Source organism: Schistocerca americana, chromosome 5 (genome assembly GCF_021461395.2).
Source record: "Schistocerca americana isolate TAMUIC-IGC-003095 chromosome 5, iqSchAmer2.1, whole genome shotgun sequence".
NCBI classification, from domain to species: domain Eukaryota; kingdom Metazoa; phylum Arthropoda; class Insecta; order Orthoptera; family Acrididae; genus Schistocerca; species Schistocerca americana.
Genome location: NC_060123.1, coordinates 176258920 through 176279494, shown reverse-complemented (window position 1 = coordinate 176279494; position 20575 = coordinate 176258920). Strand labels below are relative to the sequence as shown.

The 20575-nt window shown below is 44.5% G+C and overlaps 1 protein-coding gene across 1 annotated transcript in view; it reads right to left on the bottom strand.

Annotated features, from left to right (window-relative positions):
* LOC124616258 overlaps positions 1-19915 on the bottom strand; it is a 30573-nt gene extending 10658 nt beyond the window's left edge. Inside the window, exons 1-2 of the mRNA XM_047144561.1 lie at positions 19615-19915; positions 8077-8223 (exon numbers count right to left, since the gene is read on the bottom strand). Of these exons, the coding sequence (XP_047000517.1) occupies positions 8077-8223; positions 19615-19915 (448 nt within the window). The remainder of the gene's footprint in view (positions 1-8076; positions 8224-19614) is intronic.
* Between the last annotated feature and the right edge of the window lie 660 nt (positions 19916-20575).

The window sequence follows — 20575 nt, the reverse complement described above, 5'->3', positions numbered from 1 at the left end:
ATCAGTCCATCTATCAGGGAAAACCGTATAAAAATCCCTACAGCACTTCTCAAGATTAGCCTTCACGTATAGACAGGAACTACAGCGGGGGACTTTATAATGTGTAGAGACAGACGGTACTGATGTGAAATGAATCTGGAAGCGATAATCAGTTAAGTGTGAGAGCCAGCGATATAGTGAGAAACGTGTTAAAAAGCATACAGCAGCCCCTTCGATTTCTTACATTTCTCGTTTCTTTAGTGCAGTGTTTTCCAACCTTTCTTGGACCATAACCCGTGAGTGCTATCAGACATTAGGTATTATACCCGCCCTCCCCCTCCCTCCTATTACGATCCCTTGCCCCCCTCCCCACCTTTCTCTGCCCCGCATTATCACCAACTTGGGCACTAACTAAATTGTAGACTGAAAGACTTTTCTTGGAACACTTATTTTTGAAATGATGCAAGATGAATGATACACTACTGGCCATTAAAACTGCTACACCAAGAAGAAATGCAGATGATAAACGGGTATTCATTGGACAAATATATTACACTACAACTGACATGTGATTACATTTCCAATTTGGGTGCATAGATCCTGAGAAATCAGTACCAGAACAACCACCTCTGGCCGTAAGAACGGCCTTGATACGCCTGGCCATCGAGTCAAACAGAGCTTGGATGACGTGCAGCCTCAACACGATACCACAGTTCATCAAGAGTAGTGTCTAGCGTATTGTGACGAGCCAGTTGCTCGGCCACCATTAACCAGACGTTTTCAATTGGTGAGAGATCTGGAGAATGTGCTGGCCAGGGCAGCAGTCGAACATTTTCTGTATCCAGAAAGGCCGTACAGAACCAGCAACATCCGGTCTTGCATTATCCTGTTGAAATGTAGGGTTTCGCAGGGATCGAATGAAGGGTAGAGCCACGGGTCGTAACACATCTGAAATGTAACATCCACTGTAGAAAGTGCCGTCAATGCGAACGAGCGGTGACCGAGACGTGTAACCAATGGCAAAAAAATGGTTCAAATGGTTCTGAGCACTATGGGAATTAACGTCTGAGGTCATCAGTCCCCTAGAACTTAGAACTACTTAAACCTAACTAATCTAAGGACATCACACACATCCATGTCCGAGGCAGGATTCGAACCTGCGACCGTAGCGGTCGCTCGATTCCAGACTGTAGCGCCTAGAACAGCTCGGCCACTACGGCCGGCTAACCAATGGCACCTCATACCATCACGCCGGGTGATACGCCAGTATGGCGATGATGAATACACGCTTCCAATGTGCGTACACCGCGATGTCGCCAAACACGGATGCGACCATCATGATGCTGTAAACAGAACCTGGATTCATCGAAAAAATGACGTTTTGCCATTCGTGCACCGAGGTTCGTCGTTGAGTACACCATCACACTCGCTCCTGTCTGTGATGCAGCGTCAAGGGTAACCGCAGCCATGGTCTCTGAGGTGATAGTTCATGCTACTGCAAACGTCGTCGAACTGTTCGTGCAGATGGTTGTTCTCCTGCGAACGTCCCCATCTGTTGACTCAGGGATCGAGACGTGGCTGCACGATCCGTTACAGCCATGCGGATAAGATGCCTGTCATCTCGACTGCTAGTGATACGAGGCCGTTGGTATCCAGCACGGCGTTCCGTATTACCCTCCTGAAACCACCGTTTCCATATTCTGCTAACAGTCACTGGATCTCGACCAACGGGAGCAGCAATGTCGCGATACGATAAACCACAATCGTGATAGGCTACAATCCGACCTTTATCGAAGTCGGAAACGTGATGGTACGCATTTCTCCTCCTTAAACGAGGCATCACAACAACGTTTCCCGAGGCAACGACGGTCAACTGCTGTTTGTGTATGAGAAATCGGTTGGAAACTTTCCGCATGTCAGCACGTTGTAGGTGTCGCCACCGGCGCCAACCTCGTGTGAATGCTCTGAAAAGCTAATCATTTGCATGTCACAGTATCTTCTTTCTGTCGGTTAAATTTCTCGTCTGTAGCACGCCGTCTTCGTGGTGTAGCAATTTTAATGGCCAGTAGTGTATTTAGTTTGTGTGTGTGTGTGTGTGTGTGTGTGTGTGTGTGTGTGTGTTGTGTGTGTATGTGTGTGTGTGTGTGTGTGTGTGTCAGAATGAATGACGAAGGAATTTGTGGTGCATTGCAAGTTCTAATCTATTCCTACTCAGAAAAGAAATGTAACTACCCACAGTGAGGGTACACACTTGTTTCAAAACATGCTTCCCCTGCATTACTCCTCTGCATTGCGGCACTCGCCTGACCTGCAACTATGTGTGTACTATATTTCCTGTTCGAAAATCAATTCGTTCGTTCACTCATTACTTCTTAACTGACGGAAGTCTGATGACTTTAGGCTGTTAATGCTTTGTGTCTAACCACTCTAATAATAATAATATTAATGATAATAATAATAAAACTGTGTACAGCGCTATAGTAGCCCTTATGTAGTTACTGAATTGTTGTCAATTAATTCATTGGTCTGTTTCGACGCGAGTAATGAAGCAATTTCTGGAGTACTGCAGGTATTATCTACAATTTGGAGTAGACATTTTCTTGAGATATTTGTTACGTACTTTTATCATCAGGGATATACGGGACAAAACTCAACATATGTGTGTAGCGGGTGGGTTGGGTGGGAAACCTGGAACCTCCACTGCATTAATGCTACTAATTGTGAATAAGTAATTATTGATAACTTATATAATAAATATTAGTCTTACAAAATTGTGATAATGGTAATGATCTTTTGAAAATAATTTAGTTTCTTGACTGAAACAGAATCGAATCTTTTACTTTCTACCCCTCAGAATGTTTCATTTTTCTCCTCAGGGGGTAATTAACCCCCAGGTTGTAAACCACTGCTTCAGTGGAATTATTCAAAAGTTATATGATAGAAACATCAGGCAGTCTGTTCTTTGTTGTGGAAATCAGTGCTAAGTTGTGCAACGAATGAAAGATAATTACTTATGGCTGTGACGAAGAGGCAGTGTGAATAGCAATTATTACGAGCATATGATTTCAGCAGTGAGATTATCAGCTGAACCGATTTTGCTGAAATTTGGCCTAGAGATAAATCGAACACTGAGAAAGAACATGTACTACTTTAGAAAGTATGTAGAACAAGATACTTATTGATTTGAAGAAAGTTACGTGAATTATGGAAAATATTTATCCTTTGAGAAAAGCTGTTTACTCTTTGACTTTTGATCTTTATCATATTTGTGAAAACATATTTATTGGTTGACATGTGTTGCATGATACGATTCTGAGTAATGAATACAATGCTAATACAATATTAAATATTTCTAATCCATACTTTGACACTATTTGTGTGTAATGTACACATTGTATTATGTTTAGCTACTTCAGTAGCACGATGAATAGCTGCGCGCCCCTGCTCATGCCTCTCTGTACATCCTGCTCGACAGCAGCACTGCGCATGCCGACGCATCGTGCTTTTGGATAGAATGGGAGGGGCGTGGGAGGGGGAAGAGTGCTTACCCGAAAAGGCAAACACGTGAGGGCAGCTGACGATATTGCGCGTACAGTAACTTACTTACTCACCATCACTCATGATGAAACAACTGGCGATACGCGAGCGCAGCCACAAGTAACAGCTAGTACTGTCACATATACATTGCGCAACACAATTAGGGGTCACTTTTTTTTAAACACATTATATTCTCCCATTGCGATGCAGAAGTTCGAAATTTAACTCGAAGGTGCTTACAACTTTCTCTATAATGGTGTAACTCCCGCCCGGTTGGCCGTGCGGTCTAACGCACGGCTTTCCGGGCGGGAAGGAGCGCCTGGTCCCCGGCACGAATTCGCCCGGCGGATTTGTGTCGAGGTCCGGTGAACCGGCCAGTCTGTAGATGGTTTTTAGGCGGTTTTCCATCTGCCTCGGCGAATGCGGGCTGGTTCCCCTTATTCCGCCTCAGTTACACTATGTCGGCGATTGCTGCGCAAACAGGTTCTCCACGTACGCGTACACCACCATTACTCTACCACGCAAACATAGGGGCTACACTCGTCTGGTGTGAGACGTTCCCTGGGGGGTCCACCGGGGACCGAACCGCACAATAACCCTGGGTTCGGTGTGGGGCGGCGGAGGGGTGAAGTGGACTGCAGTAGTCGTCGTGGGGTTGCGGACCACTACGGCTGCGGCGGGGACGCAACCTCTCCGTCGTTTCTAGGTCCCCGGTTAACATACAATACAATGGTGTAAAAATGTGGCGCCTTGTAACGTCACCTTGCTGTTTGGCGACATTTCAAACACCATAATAACATATGCGGAAAAAGAAGGCAAGTGGTACCAGATATCTATGTACAGGTCGCATGATTAAAGTAAACTGCGGGTCGGTGGTTTGTGATGATTTTAATGTAAATTTCTTGCAGAGAATGGGCAGGAAAGCTAAATGGAGATGTTGTTAGCAACATATGGTTTAGTGTCAGCTACACATTTTCTTGCTTGAGCAGCTCAAGATAGTAGTATATTGGTAGGTAAATGGAACTGCAACATTTTTTAAGAAGTTCTAAAAATCCAAGAGTATGCACATCTTGTCAGAAATCGCCAGATCAGACACTAAAAAGAAATCAGTACGGAATAGTGTTAAAAGCGAGACGGGGAATGAAGTCTTAAAAGATAACACTATTTCTAACAAAGAGAATGGGAGTGTTATAAACGGCAGTTCAAGTGTAGCAGGTATTTTTACTAACTTGTTTTTAAAAGCAGGGGCGCAAAACGGCCCAAGAAGCTCAGAAATGAAAGCAACACCGTACAGTTAAGAACCAATATAGAAGAAATTTAGTGAACTTAAAATCTGTCATACATCCCCATCTAAAGTGAGGAATATCAAGGTGTCCCTGAAAGGGATAAGTTTATATGGAGTTGATATAATCTCCGCTAAAACGTTAAAAACTAGCTTGGCCCTATATGTTTTTATGTTCTCAATCACAGGTGTAATACGTCATTAGTTCAGGGTATTTTCCCAGTTAGTTCTTTTTGCAGTTGATACAAGAAGAAGGATCGAAAAAGAAAATACTGAATGATGTTTTTGTTGATCTTCTTGACTGCTTTTGCACAAATTGACGAGCATTAAACTGGGAAAATACATCTCATCCAGTTTTTTATAGTCACATACACCCACCTACTATTTAAGAAGTTTACCGACAAAAAATTATAGAGTAGAAATTCCTTGGGTATGAATATTGATGAAAATGTAAATTGGAAAAAAGTATAGTAGACCTGCTAAAACATTATGTTTATCAACGTTTGTCATAAGAATAATCAAAAACTTTGGAAACATAGAAATTTGTATGTTAACTCATTTTATATATTTTCATTCACTGATGTGTTGCAGCATAATACTCTGGGGTAACTTACCAATAAGGCAAAAAACCATTCGTTACACAAAATAAAGTATGTAAAGTTATATGCAGGGCCCACATAAGACATTTGTTTAAACAAATGGGAATTTTAACGATGGCCTCGCAGTATAGTTTGTACTAGAAGAAAAAAATGAACTATACTTCCCTGTAGTGAATTTAACTTTGGTTCAAATGGTCCAAATGACTCTGAGCACTATGGGACTTAACTTCTGAGGTCATCAGTCCCCTAGAACTTAGAACTACTTAAACCTAACTAACCTAAGGACATCACACACATCCATACCCGAGGCAGGATTCGAACCTGCGACCGTAGCGGTCGCGCGGTTCCGGACTGAAGCGCCTAGAACCGCTCGGCAACTCCGGCCGGCGAATTTAACTTTGGCACAGAAGGAAGTGCAATACTCTCTGATAAAGCGCTCATTGAAATAAAATGTTTCACCCATAGTAGATTAAAGCTGTTTTTTCTCCTTAACAACCCCTTCAATGTCATAGATGAATTCTTCAATAGAAGTGATTAGTCAATTACAAACCCTTTAAATTGTTCTGTGATCTACGGAACATGGACTTATTGTATTGTATTGTATGAAACGGGGGACCTAGAAACGACGAAGGGGCTTCGTCCCGCCGTAGCCTGCAACCCCACAACAGGCTACAGCAGTTCACTCACCTCACCGCCGCCCCACACCGAACCCAGGGTTATTGTGCGGTTCGGCCCGACACCCCCTGCCTCCAAAGTTTGCGCGGTAGAGTAGCTATGGCGTATGCATACGTGCAGAAAGTGTCTGCGCAGCAATCGCCGACACAGTGTAACTGAGGCGGAATAAGGGGAATCAGAACGCATTCGCCTAGGCAGACGGAAAACCGCCTTAAAAACCATCCACAGACTGGCCGGCATACCGGACCTCGACACTAATCCGCTGGGCGGATTCGTGCTGGGGACCGGCACGCCTGCCCGCCCGGAAAGCAAACGTGGACTTAAGTAACCAATGAGAGACTGGAAGTGAATGTCCTTGTCAGAAGTTTGCTATCATATTCCTGAAACACGTATATGTGATAAATTATTTTCTTTTATTGACGCGCAAGAGCGACTGTCATACCCAAGAGAGGTGAGTCACAGTTGCGGGCGCCAGGTCAAAGAGGTTAGAAGAGGGGCTTCTCAAACTTCGCATTAGTGTAGACACTAGATTCTCATGAGACATCATATCGTGGGTTTGCACTTAAGCCTTCAGGAACGATTGAGCTGTACGAGGGGGGACCCAAAAGTAACCGGAATCGTAATGCTGCACATCGTGTACTTGTAGTAGCAGGTTGTGCCGCCAGAGGGTTGTAGTAGGAGCTCTGCTGAGTCATTCTGCCACGCGACGTCACCCAACAGTGACAAGCGTGGTTTCTTTGGCAGTTCTTTGAGTGTGCGTACAGTGCAGACGTGACACGAGGAAATGGCTAGTTCTTACGAACAACGTGCGGCAGTGAAGTTTTGTTTCCTGCTCGGCAAGAACACTGCAGAAACTGTTGCGATGGTTCAGACAGCCTATAAAGACCATGCTCTTAGTAAAACGCAAGTGTACGAATGGTTTTCTCGATTTAAAAAGGGAGAAGTGGTGGTTGACGATGAGCCCCATTCCGGTCGACCTTCACCTGCTCGAAGGGAAGACAACATCGACAAAATCCGTGATCTCATCAGTGAAGATCGACGCAGGACAATCGACCAACTCGAGAACTTGTCTGGGTTGTCCTGGAGCTCAATTTAGCGCATCTTGAGCATCGATTTGGGGATGCGATGAGTGCCAGCAAAATTCGTGCCGAAGCTTCTTACCGGAGATCAAAGAGATCGTCGCATTGAAGCCTGTCTCGAAATGAAGGACGCGTTCAAAGATGATCGACATTTTTTTCAACAAAATCATTACAGGAGATGAGTCATGGTGCTATGGGTACGATCCAGAAAGTAAATAACAGTCATCAGAATGGAAGTCACCTGGCTCACCTCGACCAAAGAAAACTCGACAAGTGAAATCGAATGTGAAAACGATGTTGATCTGTTTTTTTGACATCAAAGGGATCGTACACTCTGAATTTGTCCCTGAAAACCAGACAGTAAACCAACAATTCTATTTGGAGGTTATGAAACGGCTTCGCAGAAGTTTATCGCGAAAACGTCTGGCTGTGTAGGATTCTGGAGTGTGGTTCCTGCATCGCGACAACACTCCCGCGCACACGGCTCTCAGCGTTCGCCGGTTTTTGGCCTCAACGAAGACGACTACCTTGACCTACGCGCCCTATTCGCCGGATTTAGCACCCTCGGATCTTCCTATTCCCGAGGAGGAAAAGAGACTTGAGAGGGAAGCGTTTTGCGGATGTGGAAGACGAAAAACGCAATGTCATGGAAGTGCTAGCAGGTTTCAAAGAGGACGAATTTAAAAGGTGCTTCGAACACTGGAATGAACGTTTGGGCAAGTGTATTAATGCTAATGGAGAGTACTTCGAAGGAGATTGAGGTTGTAATTGAAAACAATAAAGTATATGCTTTCTAGAAAGAAATTCCGGTTATTTTTGGGTTCCCCCCTCGTATCTGTGAGATGAAGGATGACAGTGTGTTTGAGAAGCTTCTCAGATAGACAACAGGTAATGAGGAAGGCGAGGGAAGCGCCGCGTTACTTGCCGGTCCGGTCGAAGCTGAAGGCCTGTATCCGCATGCCGACGCAGCAGCCGCAGGTGAGGTCCTGGCAGGAGCAGGGCATGCGCAGCCGCGCCCCCAGCAGCCGCGTCGGCGGCCGCCGCCGGATGTCCAGCAGCTCCAGGCGCGGCTCTGGAACACCGCACGCCGCCCGCTGCAACATACGCCGATCGCTGGCTGCCTGCTGCTCGCTTACAGCTAAAGGCGGGCGACTTTCTGGCCTCAACCGACTACCCGTCACGTGCCTGCGTGCGAAACAGCCGCCAACCAGCTCGCGAGCGGTCCAGTGGCGTCAGTAATCGACTAACTGTGCCGAGCGAGAAGTTCTAAAATCTGTTCAGTGACGTCAGTGAACAATGACAGTGACGAGTGAGGACTTTTGCTATCTCGATTACGCTGCAGACTGCGCATACGCAGAAACAAGACACTTTGCCTTCGTTTGTAAGTACAGAGTGTATATAACTGAAGTTCCAGTTTGTAAACGCTGTAGAAAGAGAACCATTACTCAGAATTAAGTCACGTATGAACAGCATATCATGGTGACTCTGCGCCACTAGTCCTGAGAGAGTTCCGGACACTCGAGGCTGATCCGATGTTTGCTTAGGGTCTGGAGAAAATGATCACATGATGTCCCCTGCAGGTGCCTAATTGTTAGTCCGGATGTGCTTATATGATTTGTGTAGAACAATATGTGCACACTGAAGAACTCACACAATAGAAAAGCTTATAGGATGTCATTTATACACTACATCCTGTAGCATAGGAGGAAGAAAGGGAAGCCACGCTCCAGAATCTAAGTGCCTAGCGTTGCCATTGCTCATGGTTTCGTTACAGACTAGCTTAGCGCCCACTGCTTCGCTCACGTAGACTGTATGGCCGGCACATATTTTGTTTTTTTGTTTTGTTTCTGTTTCTTTTAATCGATTTCGCGTGTTGTTATGCCCATTGCTCATGTGTGCATCTACACACTATAAAAGAGTTAGTGACCCTTTACATGGCTGCCAGTCTTTTCATAATTAAACTGTTCCAATGTGTTTAATTTAATATTATATAGTGGTAAAAAAAAAGACACAAATTGGGAAAGTGGTTCTGTTGTTATTTGCGTCAGTCTTACATCCAGCACTGCAGTCTCTCATCTCAAATAGATACTCCTGTACATAAAATCGCATTTAAATGTGGTATCTATTCTGTCGTCGGCAATGATTAGTTATTAGTAAATCGAAAAGAAAGGGTCTTTTGAACTGCAGCGTGGCGTGGGGAGGATAGCGGTTGATCCGACGTCTGTCGAAGATACGGCCACAGCATTACACGGGGGAGGGGGGGGGGGGGCTGGGGGGGGGGGGGAGGGGTTGCACTGTGGTGTGTAAACATGCAATGCACGGGGAATTGTGCAAATATTGGTCATGCCAGACAGTATGGTGCGTGAAATACTACGAAACACCCTGTATTACTATCCATACAAAATCACCCATGTTGAGGAATTGTTGCCTACTGACATGCCAGCAAGACAAACGGTCCCTCTGGAATTTCTTGCTCGCTTGGAAGTGGACAATGAATCGCAATGGAACGTTCTGTGGACAGACGGAGCCCATTTCCATCTCCAGCGACATGTTAATACGCAGAATTGCAGAGTGTGGGCTACGGAAAATCCGCACGCACATTAGCCGGTACCCCTTCACTCGGCAAAGGTGACTGTGTGGTGCGGGTTGACGCCACCGTTTATCGTACGACCGTATTTTCTCGAAGTGATGAGTCCTTGGGGTAATATTACCTATACCGTCACTGGTAAAGGTTACGAGGGTTTTTTGCCCAACCCTTCAACGGCGTGAGTGTTTGGCTAGGACTATTTCTATGCAAGACAACGCTCCTCTACAGCCAGCGAAGCGGCTGCCGCAGAGGCATTTGCGAAAGGCTAGTATTACCAGCCGCCATTACACTACAGCCTGGCTGTCCACATCAGTTGATCTTAGCCCGCGTGGGTTTGGCTGACAGGTGCTGAGTGCTCCAATTACGAACGTAGCTGGACCGGAGGCACGAATTACGCAGCGTATTCTCAACGTGACCCCCGAGACATTCCGATCTGTTGTGGAACATGCTGTTTCCCGATTTCAACTTGTGACTGAAAACGGAGGACAGCGTATTGAACGTGTCTTGCGTTAGTTTAACGACAGTTAGAAACCGATATTATTTTGATTTTTGTGCAGTTTTTGGCCTCAGGACACTTAAAAACCGATTTTTCCCATCATCCTTGTTACGACCAGGCTGTGGTGGATGGGCTTACCTAATTAACACTGCCACAAACGTTGATTGCCGAAGTTATGACGTCATGCACATTGAACAGTACAGATGGTGTAGCGTGCAACTCAAACCATTAGCCTTCATCTGTCATTTATAACGTACTCCATTTAGGTTAAGAAGCTTACATTGCCATCTGTTGCTAATATTTTCGTTAAATTTTTTTGTTCCATGACACTTTCCCCTACGGCTATAATGTTGTTGTTGTGGTCTTCAGTCCTGAGACTGGTTTCATGCAGCTCTCCATGCTACTCTATCCTGTGCAAGTTTCTTCATCTCCAAGTACCTACTGCAACCTACAACCTTCTGAATCTGCTTAGTGTATTCATCTCTTGGTCTCCCTCTACGATTTTTACCCTCCACGCAGCCCTCAAATACTAAATTGCTGATCCCTTGATGCCTCAGAACACGTCCTACCAACCGATCCCTTCTTCTAGTCAAGTTGTGCCACAAACTACCCTTCTCCCCAGTTCTACTCAGTACCTCCTCATTAGTTATGTGATCTACCCATCTAATCTTCAGCATTCTTCTGTAGCACCACATTTCGAAAGCTTCTATTCTCTTCTTGTCCAAACTATTTATCGTCCATGTTTCACTTCCATACATGGCTACACTCCATACAAATACTTTCAGAAACGACTTCCTTACACTTAAATCTAGAGCGGTTCTAGGCGCTTCAGTCTGGAACCGCGCGACCGCTACGGTCGCTGGTTCGAATCCTGCCTCTGGCATGGATGTGTGTAATGTCATTTTAGGTTTAAGTAGTTCTGCGTTCTAGGGGACTGATGACCTCAGATCTTAAGTCCCATAGTGCTCGGAGCCATTTGAACCATTCTCGATTTTAAGAAATTTCTCTTCTTCAGAAACGCTTTCCTTGCCATTGCCAGTCTACATTTTATATCCTCTCTACTTTGAACATCATCAGTTATTTTGCTCCCCAAATAGCAAAAATCCTTTACTACTTTAAGTGTCTCATTTCCTAATCTAATTCCCTCAGCATCACCCGATTTAATTCGACTACATTCCATTATCCTCGTTTTGCTTTTGTTGATTTTCATATCCTCCTTTCGAGACGCTGTCCATTCCGTTCAAACGGCTTTATTATGCTTTTCAAATTTGACGTAATTCTGACCAATGGTTCTCTTTTTATAGCGTTTTGAAACTGGAACTTTAATTATGGACACCCAGTTTATATTTTCTCGAGGATATAAATGTAGATCTTTTGAAATGTTTGGACGACTTTTTTCCTATTCTTTATGCTCTCAAAAGCATGGAGAAATAACCATACGATCTTTGTCAAAAACATCCTCTACGAACTTTGCATTTGGCATTAGTAAAGTCTTCTATCAGTCTTATAATATACATCGATCCTTTTTTTGCATAAAAAAAGAGGGCCCCCATAACCTCACTTTCACCGGTCAGGTGCCAAACTCGACAAGCAGAGAGCTCTGACAACACTCGCAGTTTTGGCGTTGCCGTGTAAGTGAAAACGACGATTCGTGACAGACGAGACTCAGTACAGGACCGCAACGCCAGGAGCGCTGCAGTAGACCCGCTTACCACGACCAGTCGGTTGAGACAAGAAAGTCGCTCTCGTAAAAGGTGCGACAGTCCTATAATATATCTGCGACAGCAGCGCATTTAGCGACGCGTCAGCCACACTGTTGCCTGACGAATGTGAATAGTGTCGTTTGTGCTCATCTGAAACACAGTTCTTACGAAAGGAGGCATGTGTATGTAACGAATTACAGCAAAACAAAAGGAAGACACCATATCTGTGGTTCATTCAGTATCCTTTGAAATCTCAAAGTAATGAAACATCACATTACAGGGCTGTTTACTTAAGCTTCTCTTGCAACATACAGACATTTAGTGAATATTAATGTTTATTCTTAGAAGCAAGAAATGGCAGATAAATCGTACGAGAAAGCGAAATGCAGTAAGTATCGGAAAGACTTTGTATTCCCTCATAGCAACGTGTTTCATTCTTTACACTTCGAGCCAAAGCAGTTTATGAACATCAAAAACTGATATGGAATGCAGTACCAAGAAAAGGCCACCGCTGACTGTTCGCTGAATAAAAAACTGCCACACAGCCGTAGTAATAAAATGTAAAAAGCAATAAACTATTTGCCGGTACTGGAGCCAGGAACATCAGAACCTTCAACTCAGACGTATTTCCAAGATTAAATAATTAGGCTAAATAATATTATTCATGTGTCGGAATATCAAGTGAAGCATACTCGTATGTAAATGAAAATCACTGGACTCTATGTGAAATTACAGGCCGAGGAAAGAGTCTGTCGCTAAAAGAACAGACATCCACAGAATACCACAGAACGGAAGTGGCGAAGGACAACATACTTATTTTTAAAAAAAAGAATTACATCCAAGTACTTGAAAAAGACGCTCCTTATTTATTGTTAAGCCAGATCAGGAGACCATTGAAAGGAAAACATAGGGTACGACGGAGAGATTAAATTCAACAGTATCCCTTCACCAATACGTTACAGCTTATGTCATGAATTTCAGCTCTGTTTACATCCATTTTACGGTCGTATTTAAATTTTCTTGCCAGTTGTAGTAGTGGATTTCATTTTCCGGCTTTTTCGCGAAGTTTTGTAGACTCAACGTAAGTGCTACGTCACTGTATTATTTTACGAGCTATTAGAAGCATTAAATAAAAGTGCATCAGTATCTTGCAGTTAGATCTCGATAGATGATAAGGTTCCGGTTATTTATTACTTCTGTCCGCCCCCCGGTAGCTGAGTGCTTACGAGACAGAATTTCAGTCCTAAGAGCCCGGGTTCGACTCTCGGCTGGGTCGGAGATTTTCTCCGCTCAGGGACTGGCTGTTGTGTTGTCCTAATCATCATCATTTCACCCCCATCGACGCACAAGTCGCCGAAGTGGCGTCAAATCGAAAGAGTTGCACCCGGCGAACGGTCTACCCGACGGGAGGCACTTGTCACACTGCTTTTTATATCACTTTTTCCTGCTTAGTTATCCTCTGCAATGCCCTTGCCCCCTATTCTTCATACTACCCTTCATTAACAAATTTAGAGTTCCTTCTTGATTCATGATACATCATATCAACTTATCCCCTCTTTTAGCCAAGTTGTGCCATTTTTTTTCTCTCCATTTAGAGTACAGCACAGAAAGAAGTGAGGTATTCCACCATAAAATAGTTGACCAACACCCAGTGAAATAAAGAATGTCATAGATAGTAAAATTAACTTGAAACTCAAATTTAAACCATATCTGTTTCCTTCTCTCCATTGAAGAATTTCTGAGCATGAAATAATATGGGTTGTATGTGTGTGTGGGAGGGGGGGGGGGGGAGGGAGGGAGAAGGGGGAGGGGAGGTTCAGAGAGAGATTGAACTTAAGTGTAAATCACTGTACGTCGAAACAACATTTCTTGAGAAAGTTGTATAAATGGCAGGTTGTTGCCATATTTTTCTCTAAGAAAGTGTACTGTAATAATAAAACCGACCCGTTTCACGCCGTTTACATGTACATCTATAACGCGCAATCTATTTTATGGTGTGTGTCGGAGGATAGTTCGTTGACCGACTGTCACTTACACATTTTCCTGTTCCAGACGCGAATGCTGAGTGGAGAGGAATGTTGCTAAGAAATTCTCCAATTTCACCTACATTGTCTTTCCGCGAAATATACCTAAGAGGACGCAACGTACTGCTTGGCTCTTCTAGGAAAGTACGCTCACAGATTTTTTGGAAGTAAGCTACATCGTGATGCACAACGGGCCTCTCCTAGCGTCTGCCATTGGAGTTGTGTGACAATGTCCGTGACGCTTTCGTATTACTAAACCAATGTATGACAAAATCCGCTCTCTTCTTTAGATCACATCTATGTCTCAGTACTTTCTGATATGAGTCCCAGGCTTATGGCAGTATTGATGTACCGGTCGAAGGATGGTCTTCTATCCAGAATGAATTTGCAGTTAGGAGCGAAGTGTGCACTGGTTTGAATCTTCCTGTGAAATTACGACTGTCTGTCAGACGAGAACTCGAACCTGGGAGTACTCCATCTGCACTAATATCATTTATAGTACTAACTGAAACAAAACCGAGGTAGGCAGCGTCCCAGAAACGAGAGTTGGAAATTTAACAGTGGCAACTATTTATTTACACCTCGTACAATATAGATATGTGTTTCAAACTTTTACTGACCTTAAACGTAGCCACCAGCATTGTGTATAACCCGTTGCCGGCGATGTGGAAATTGTGGGATGCTCTTACAAGGGAACCTCCCCATCGCACCCCCCTCAGATTTAGTTGTAAGTTGGCGCAGTGGATAGACCTTGAAAAACTGAACACAGATCAATCGAGAAAACAGGAAGAAGTTGTGTGGAACTATGAAAAAAATAAGCAAAATATACAAACTGAGTAGTCCATGCGCAAGATGAGCAACGTCAAGGGAAGTGCGGGCTCAGGAGCGCCGTGGTCCCGTGGTTAGCGTGAGCAGTTGCGGAATGAGAGGTCCCTGGTTCAAGTCTTCCCTCGTGTGAAAAGTTTACTTTTTTTATTTTCGCCAAGTTATGATCTGTCCGTTCGTTCATTGACGTCTCTGTTCACTGTAATAAGTTTAGTGTCTCTGTTTTGCGACCGCACCGCAAAACCGTGCGATTAGTAGACCAAAGGACGTGCCTTTACAATGGGAACCGAAAACATTTGATCGCAAGGTCATAGGTCAACCGATTCCTTCACAGGAAAACACGTCTGATATATTCTATACGACACTGGTGACGGCATGTGCGTCACATGACAGGAATATGTTGTCGACCCACCTAACTTGTACACTTGGCGAATGGGTAAAAAGATTCTTCTACCTTGCCCGATTTAGGTTTTCTTGTGGATGTGATGATCACTCCCAAAAAAGCGATGAAAACATAAGAGTTTGTCAGATAATAATCGTCTGAAAATAAAAAATTAAAATTTTCACTCGAGGGAAGACTTGAACCAAGGACCTCTAGTTTCACAGTTGCTCACGCTCCTTAGATCACATTCTCATTGGTGTTGCCTATCTTACGCATGGACTACTCAGTTTGTATATTTTCTTATTTTTTTCATAGTTCCACACAACTTCTTCCTGTTTCCTCGATTGATCTGTGTTTAGCTTTTCAAGGCCTATCCACTGTGCCAACTTATAACTAAATCTGAGGAGGGTGCGATGGGGAGGTTCCCTTGTTAGCAGTGCCAGTTGTGTTGACAGTTCGAGTGGCGCGGTCTATTGCCCGACGAATTCGTAGCAGTTCTGAAGCGAATGCCGTGAAGTGTCTCGTTCAGTTTAGAAATCGAGTTGAACTTACGAGGGCTTAAGTGAGGGGTGTGCACTAGGTCGTAGGTTCTCTTCCAAAAAATGAACAGCATAGAGACAGAAGTGATGACACTTTCTACAGGACCTAACCATCATTTTGCAGGACAATGCTCAAGCACGTACAGTGCAAGCTGTTACTGATATGTTTGACTGATAGGGCTGCGAAGTGCTATTCCACCTAATGCACTCTCCTGACTTAAGCCCTCGTAAGTTCAACTCGATTTCTAAACTGAGCCGGCCGTTGTGGCCGAGCGGTTCAAGGCGCTTCAGTCTGGTACCGTGCAGCTGCTACAGTCGCAGTTTCGAATTCTTCCTCGGGCATGGATGTGTGTGATGTCCTTAGGTTCGTTAGGTTTAAGTAGTTCTAAGTTCTAGGGGACTGATGACCTCCGATATTAAGTCCCATGGTGCTCAGAGCCAGTTGAACCAGCTCTAAACTGAAGGAAACACTTCACGCATTCGCTTCAGAACTGCTGCAAATTCGTCGGGCAATAGACCACGCCACTCGAACTGTCAACACAATTGGCACTGCTAAGAGTATCCTACGACTTCCACATCGCTGGCAACGGGTTGTAGACAATGCTGGTGAGTGCTTTGTAGGTCAATAAAACTTCGAAAGACGTATCTATTTTGTACGAGCTGTAAATAAATAGTTGCCACCATTAAATTTCCAACCCCCGTATTTAACTGATACTACGATTTTCAGTGTCCATTCGGCACTCAAACCCTGTGATCCAGGTTCGAGTCTTGCTCCAGCGTACAGTTTTAATCTACCAAGAAGTTTTGCGGGGTCTGTGAGCTACCTCCTCCTTCCAGAGGAGTCTTCCAATTAATCTCAGTCTGGCCTCTCCCTTTCCTGTTGTTTGTTTTATATTGTCGTCTCACTTTAAATCCCTCCTTATGCTGTAATATTTCTGGCTTAGTCAGCCATCATATTAGGCTCCAAGAAGCTGTTCCCAGAGCAGTGGAGATGCAAGAAGTATATAGATGACGAAATGTGGTGTGAGGTACCTGTGACAGATGTGAGATTCGGTACCATTCCCGCGAGAAAGACCTCCTGCATAATGCTACTGCTCTGTAATTGGCTACTGTGTTCGGAGCAAGGGCGCCAAAACGTTAAAGTATAGTTATTATTATTAGTTAAACTACTCATTGGAATGACTTCGCTTTTTAATATAAATATCTCTCAACAGCTGACTATCAATCAGTCATTTTAGAATTATTAAAAACAATTTAAATAAAAAAAGACTGACGAAATTCCAGACGAAGCACTTCGGAAGCGTTCGGATCACGCCTTTTCTGGTATGGCGCGCGAAGCGTTTCGGGCTGTTCGTCACTCTGGATTAGGCAGTCGAGAAGAACAGACATGTCTGTCGGAGGATGTGTTTGCCAGTAGTCAATATTAAAAGATTCACTCCGGTAGTCATGAGGCACAGACACGTGCCACAAATAGTGTAAAGATACATTTTCGTAAACATTGTGTTTGATCATGTACTTTGCTGTATCAGAAGGTGTTGTATTAAGTTGATGTAGTCTTCTCGTGAAGCTATATTAAAATACGCGATTGGCATTCCAAAGAAGTGACACATTATTTCAGAACAGAACCTCGCTAAAAGTAAGTTTCAGCCTCAAGATACAGAACCTACGACCTGCGTGCTGTTTTCAGCGCTGGGGACATCAACTTGAAGACAGCAGGTTAGTAAACTATAACAGAACCTTCGTACCGCACATAGTGCAGTGGAAACAACTAGGCGCCTCACGTGTACTGCATGCACAGAAGAAATGTGCTCAGTGACACGTCATCTGCAGTAATGCAGAGGAGGTGAAGGAGGATAATCGTTATTAACACCAACAGTCAATTCATTCTTCCTTTCTTGCCGTGATGCACCCAAATATTTAACGGATGTTGCAGTTTCCTGGCTTGTTCGCCAATCGTGCAGTCATACAATAAGGGGTATTTTCCTCCTGTTTATGGGCAATACTTTAGATTTAGTTATGTTGAGGGTAAGAGGCTTATCTCACTAGGGGCAAGATAGATACCGCGTACTGGAAAATTAAAGAGACCTTTGGAGAAAAGAGAGCCACTTTTATGAATATCAAGAGCTCAGATGGAAACCCAGTTCTAAGCAAAGAATAGAAAGGTGGAAGGAGTATATAGAGGGTCTATACAAGGGCGATGTACTTGAGGACAATATTATGGAAATGGAAGAGGATGTAGATGAAGATGAAATGGGAGATACGATACTGCATGAAGAGTTTGACAGAGCACTGAAAGACCTGAGTCGAAACAAGGCCGCGGGAGTAGACAACATTCCATAAGAACTACTGACGGCCTTGGGAGAGCCAGTCCTGACAAAACTCTACCATCTGGTGAGCAAGATGTATGAGACAGGCGAAATACACTCAGACGTCAAGAAGAATATAATAATTCCAATCCCAAAGAAAGCAGGTGTTGACAGATGTGAAAATTACCGAACTATCAGTTTAATAAGTCACAGCTGCAAAATACTAACACGAATTCTTTACAGACGAATAGAAAAACTGGTAGAAGCCGACCTCGGGGAAGATGAGTTGGGATTCCGTACAAATATTGGAGCACGTGTGGCAATACTGACCCTAAGACTTATCTTAGAAGAAAGATTAAGGAAAGGCAAACCTACGTTTCTAGCATTTGTAGACTTAGAGAAAACTTTTGGCAATGTTGACTGGAATACTCTCTTTCAAATTCTAAAGGTGGCAGGGGTAAAATACAGGGAGCGAAAGGCTCTTTACAATTTGTACAGAAACCAGATGGCAGTTATAAGAGTCGAGGGGCATGAAAGGGAAGCAGTGGTTGGGAAGGGAGTTAGACAGGGTTGTAGCCTCTCCCCAATGTTATTCAATCTGTATATTGAGCAAGCAGTAAAGGAAACAAAAGAAAAATTTGGAGTAGGTATTAAACTCCATGGAGAAGGAATAAAAACTTTGAGGTTCGCCGATGACATTGTAGTTCTGTCAGAGACAGCAAAGAACTTGGAAGAGCAGTTGAACGAAATGGACAGTGTCTTGAAAGGCGGATATAAGATGAATATCAACAAAAGCAAAACGAAGATAATGGAATGTAGTCGAATTAAGTCGGGTGATGCTGAGGGAATTAGATTAGGAAATGAGACACTTAAAGTAGTAAAGGAGTTTTGCTATTTGGGGAACAAAATAACTGATGGTGGTCGAAGTAGAGAGGATAATATGTAGACTGCCAATGGCATGGAAATCGTTTCTGAAGAAGAGAAATTTGTTAACATCGAGTATAGATTTAAGTGTGAGGAAGTCGTTTCTGAAAGTATTTGTATGGAGTGTAGCCATGTATGGAAGTGAAACGTGGACGATAAATAGTTTGGATAAGAAGAGAATAGAAGCTTTCGAAACGTGCTGCTACAGAAGAATGCTGAAGATTAGATGGGTAGATCACATAGCTAATGAGGAGGAATTGAATAGAATTGTGGAGAAGAGAAATTTGTAGCACAACTTCACTAGAAGAAGGGATTGGTTGGTAGGACATATTCTGAGGCATCAAGGGATCACCAATTTGTTACTGGAGGGCAGCGCGGAGGGTAAAAATCGTAGAGGGAGACCAAGAGATGAATACACTAAGCAGATTCAAAAGGATGTAGGTTGTAGTAGGTACTGGGAGATGATGAAGCTTGCACAGGATAGAGTAGCATGGAGAGCTGCATCAAACCAGTCTCGGGACTGAAGACCACAACAACATGTTGAGGGTCGACTGGTAGTCCCTTCAGGTATCCCTGCATTTCGCTACATTTTTATATCCTTGCAACTTCCTCATACAATGTGATTCACGGCACACGCAGGTAACCTAGCAGACAGCTGGCAGGCGCCTGGTGGTTACCTGTGTCGTTGGCGGCAGCTGCCGCGGCCGCGGCCTCCTGCCCCTGGGCCCGGAGTGGCGCCGCCAGGTCGAGGGCCAGGGCTGCGAAAAGCAGCGGGGCGACGCGGAGCCGGCGCAGCATGGCGAGCCACTGCTCCGGCTGGCGGACTCGCGCGGGCGACGAACCCGCGAAAGCGGCGCGGCCGTTCGCCAATCCGGCGCTCTGCCGGCGCGCCAGTTCGCGCGTGACCTTGCTGGCAGCGCGCGCCGTTACCGGGTCACACAGATCCTCGCGGCGCGGCGCTTCGCGGTCGCTTTCCATTGCGGCTGCGACTCGCAGGCAAAGCGCTCCGGTGCGAATGCGAAAGCAATGACGCACATAGCGTAATGCTAGAGACTGCTGTATACCGCTGCTAGTGTTAGAGCCGTGTCCCTTCAGTTCCAGAAGCCTTTCGATGAAGTTGTGCCCTGTCACGTAATGAAGAAAATCAGAGTCTACGGGATGTAGTTCTATAATGCGATTGCGATGACCCTAGCACACATAATACAGACTGTCATTGTTAATGGAGCGGTAAAGCTCAGATGTAAAAGTAACTTCGGGCGTACTCCAAGGGAGTGTTATAGGACCTATGTATCCACTGTTTAAAAGTCCATAACTTGCTAATTGATGGGTTCTCTCATTTTGGGTGAAAGTGTAGCTTCCAGTCCAACTTAAAGATATCACTGTAGGTGTTCGAAATGGTGACCATTAACATCCACACACAAACAACGCCGCCGAACTAAAGCACGAACTACTGACTGCAACGTGTTCAGTTGGATATTTGCACATGAATGTACGAAGTTCATCCAATGTGCTTGGCCTTTGTCGATAAACGACGTCCTTTGGTGTTCCCCACAGTTAAAAGTCCAGAGGAGTTAGGTCTGGGGAACGTGGTCGATACTCCACAGCACCTCTAAGCCCTATCCATCCTCCCGCTAGATT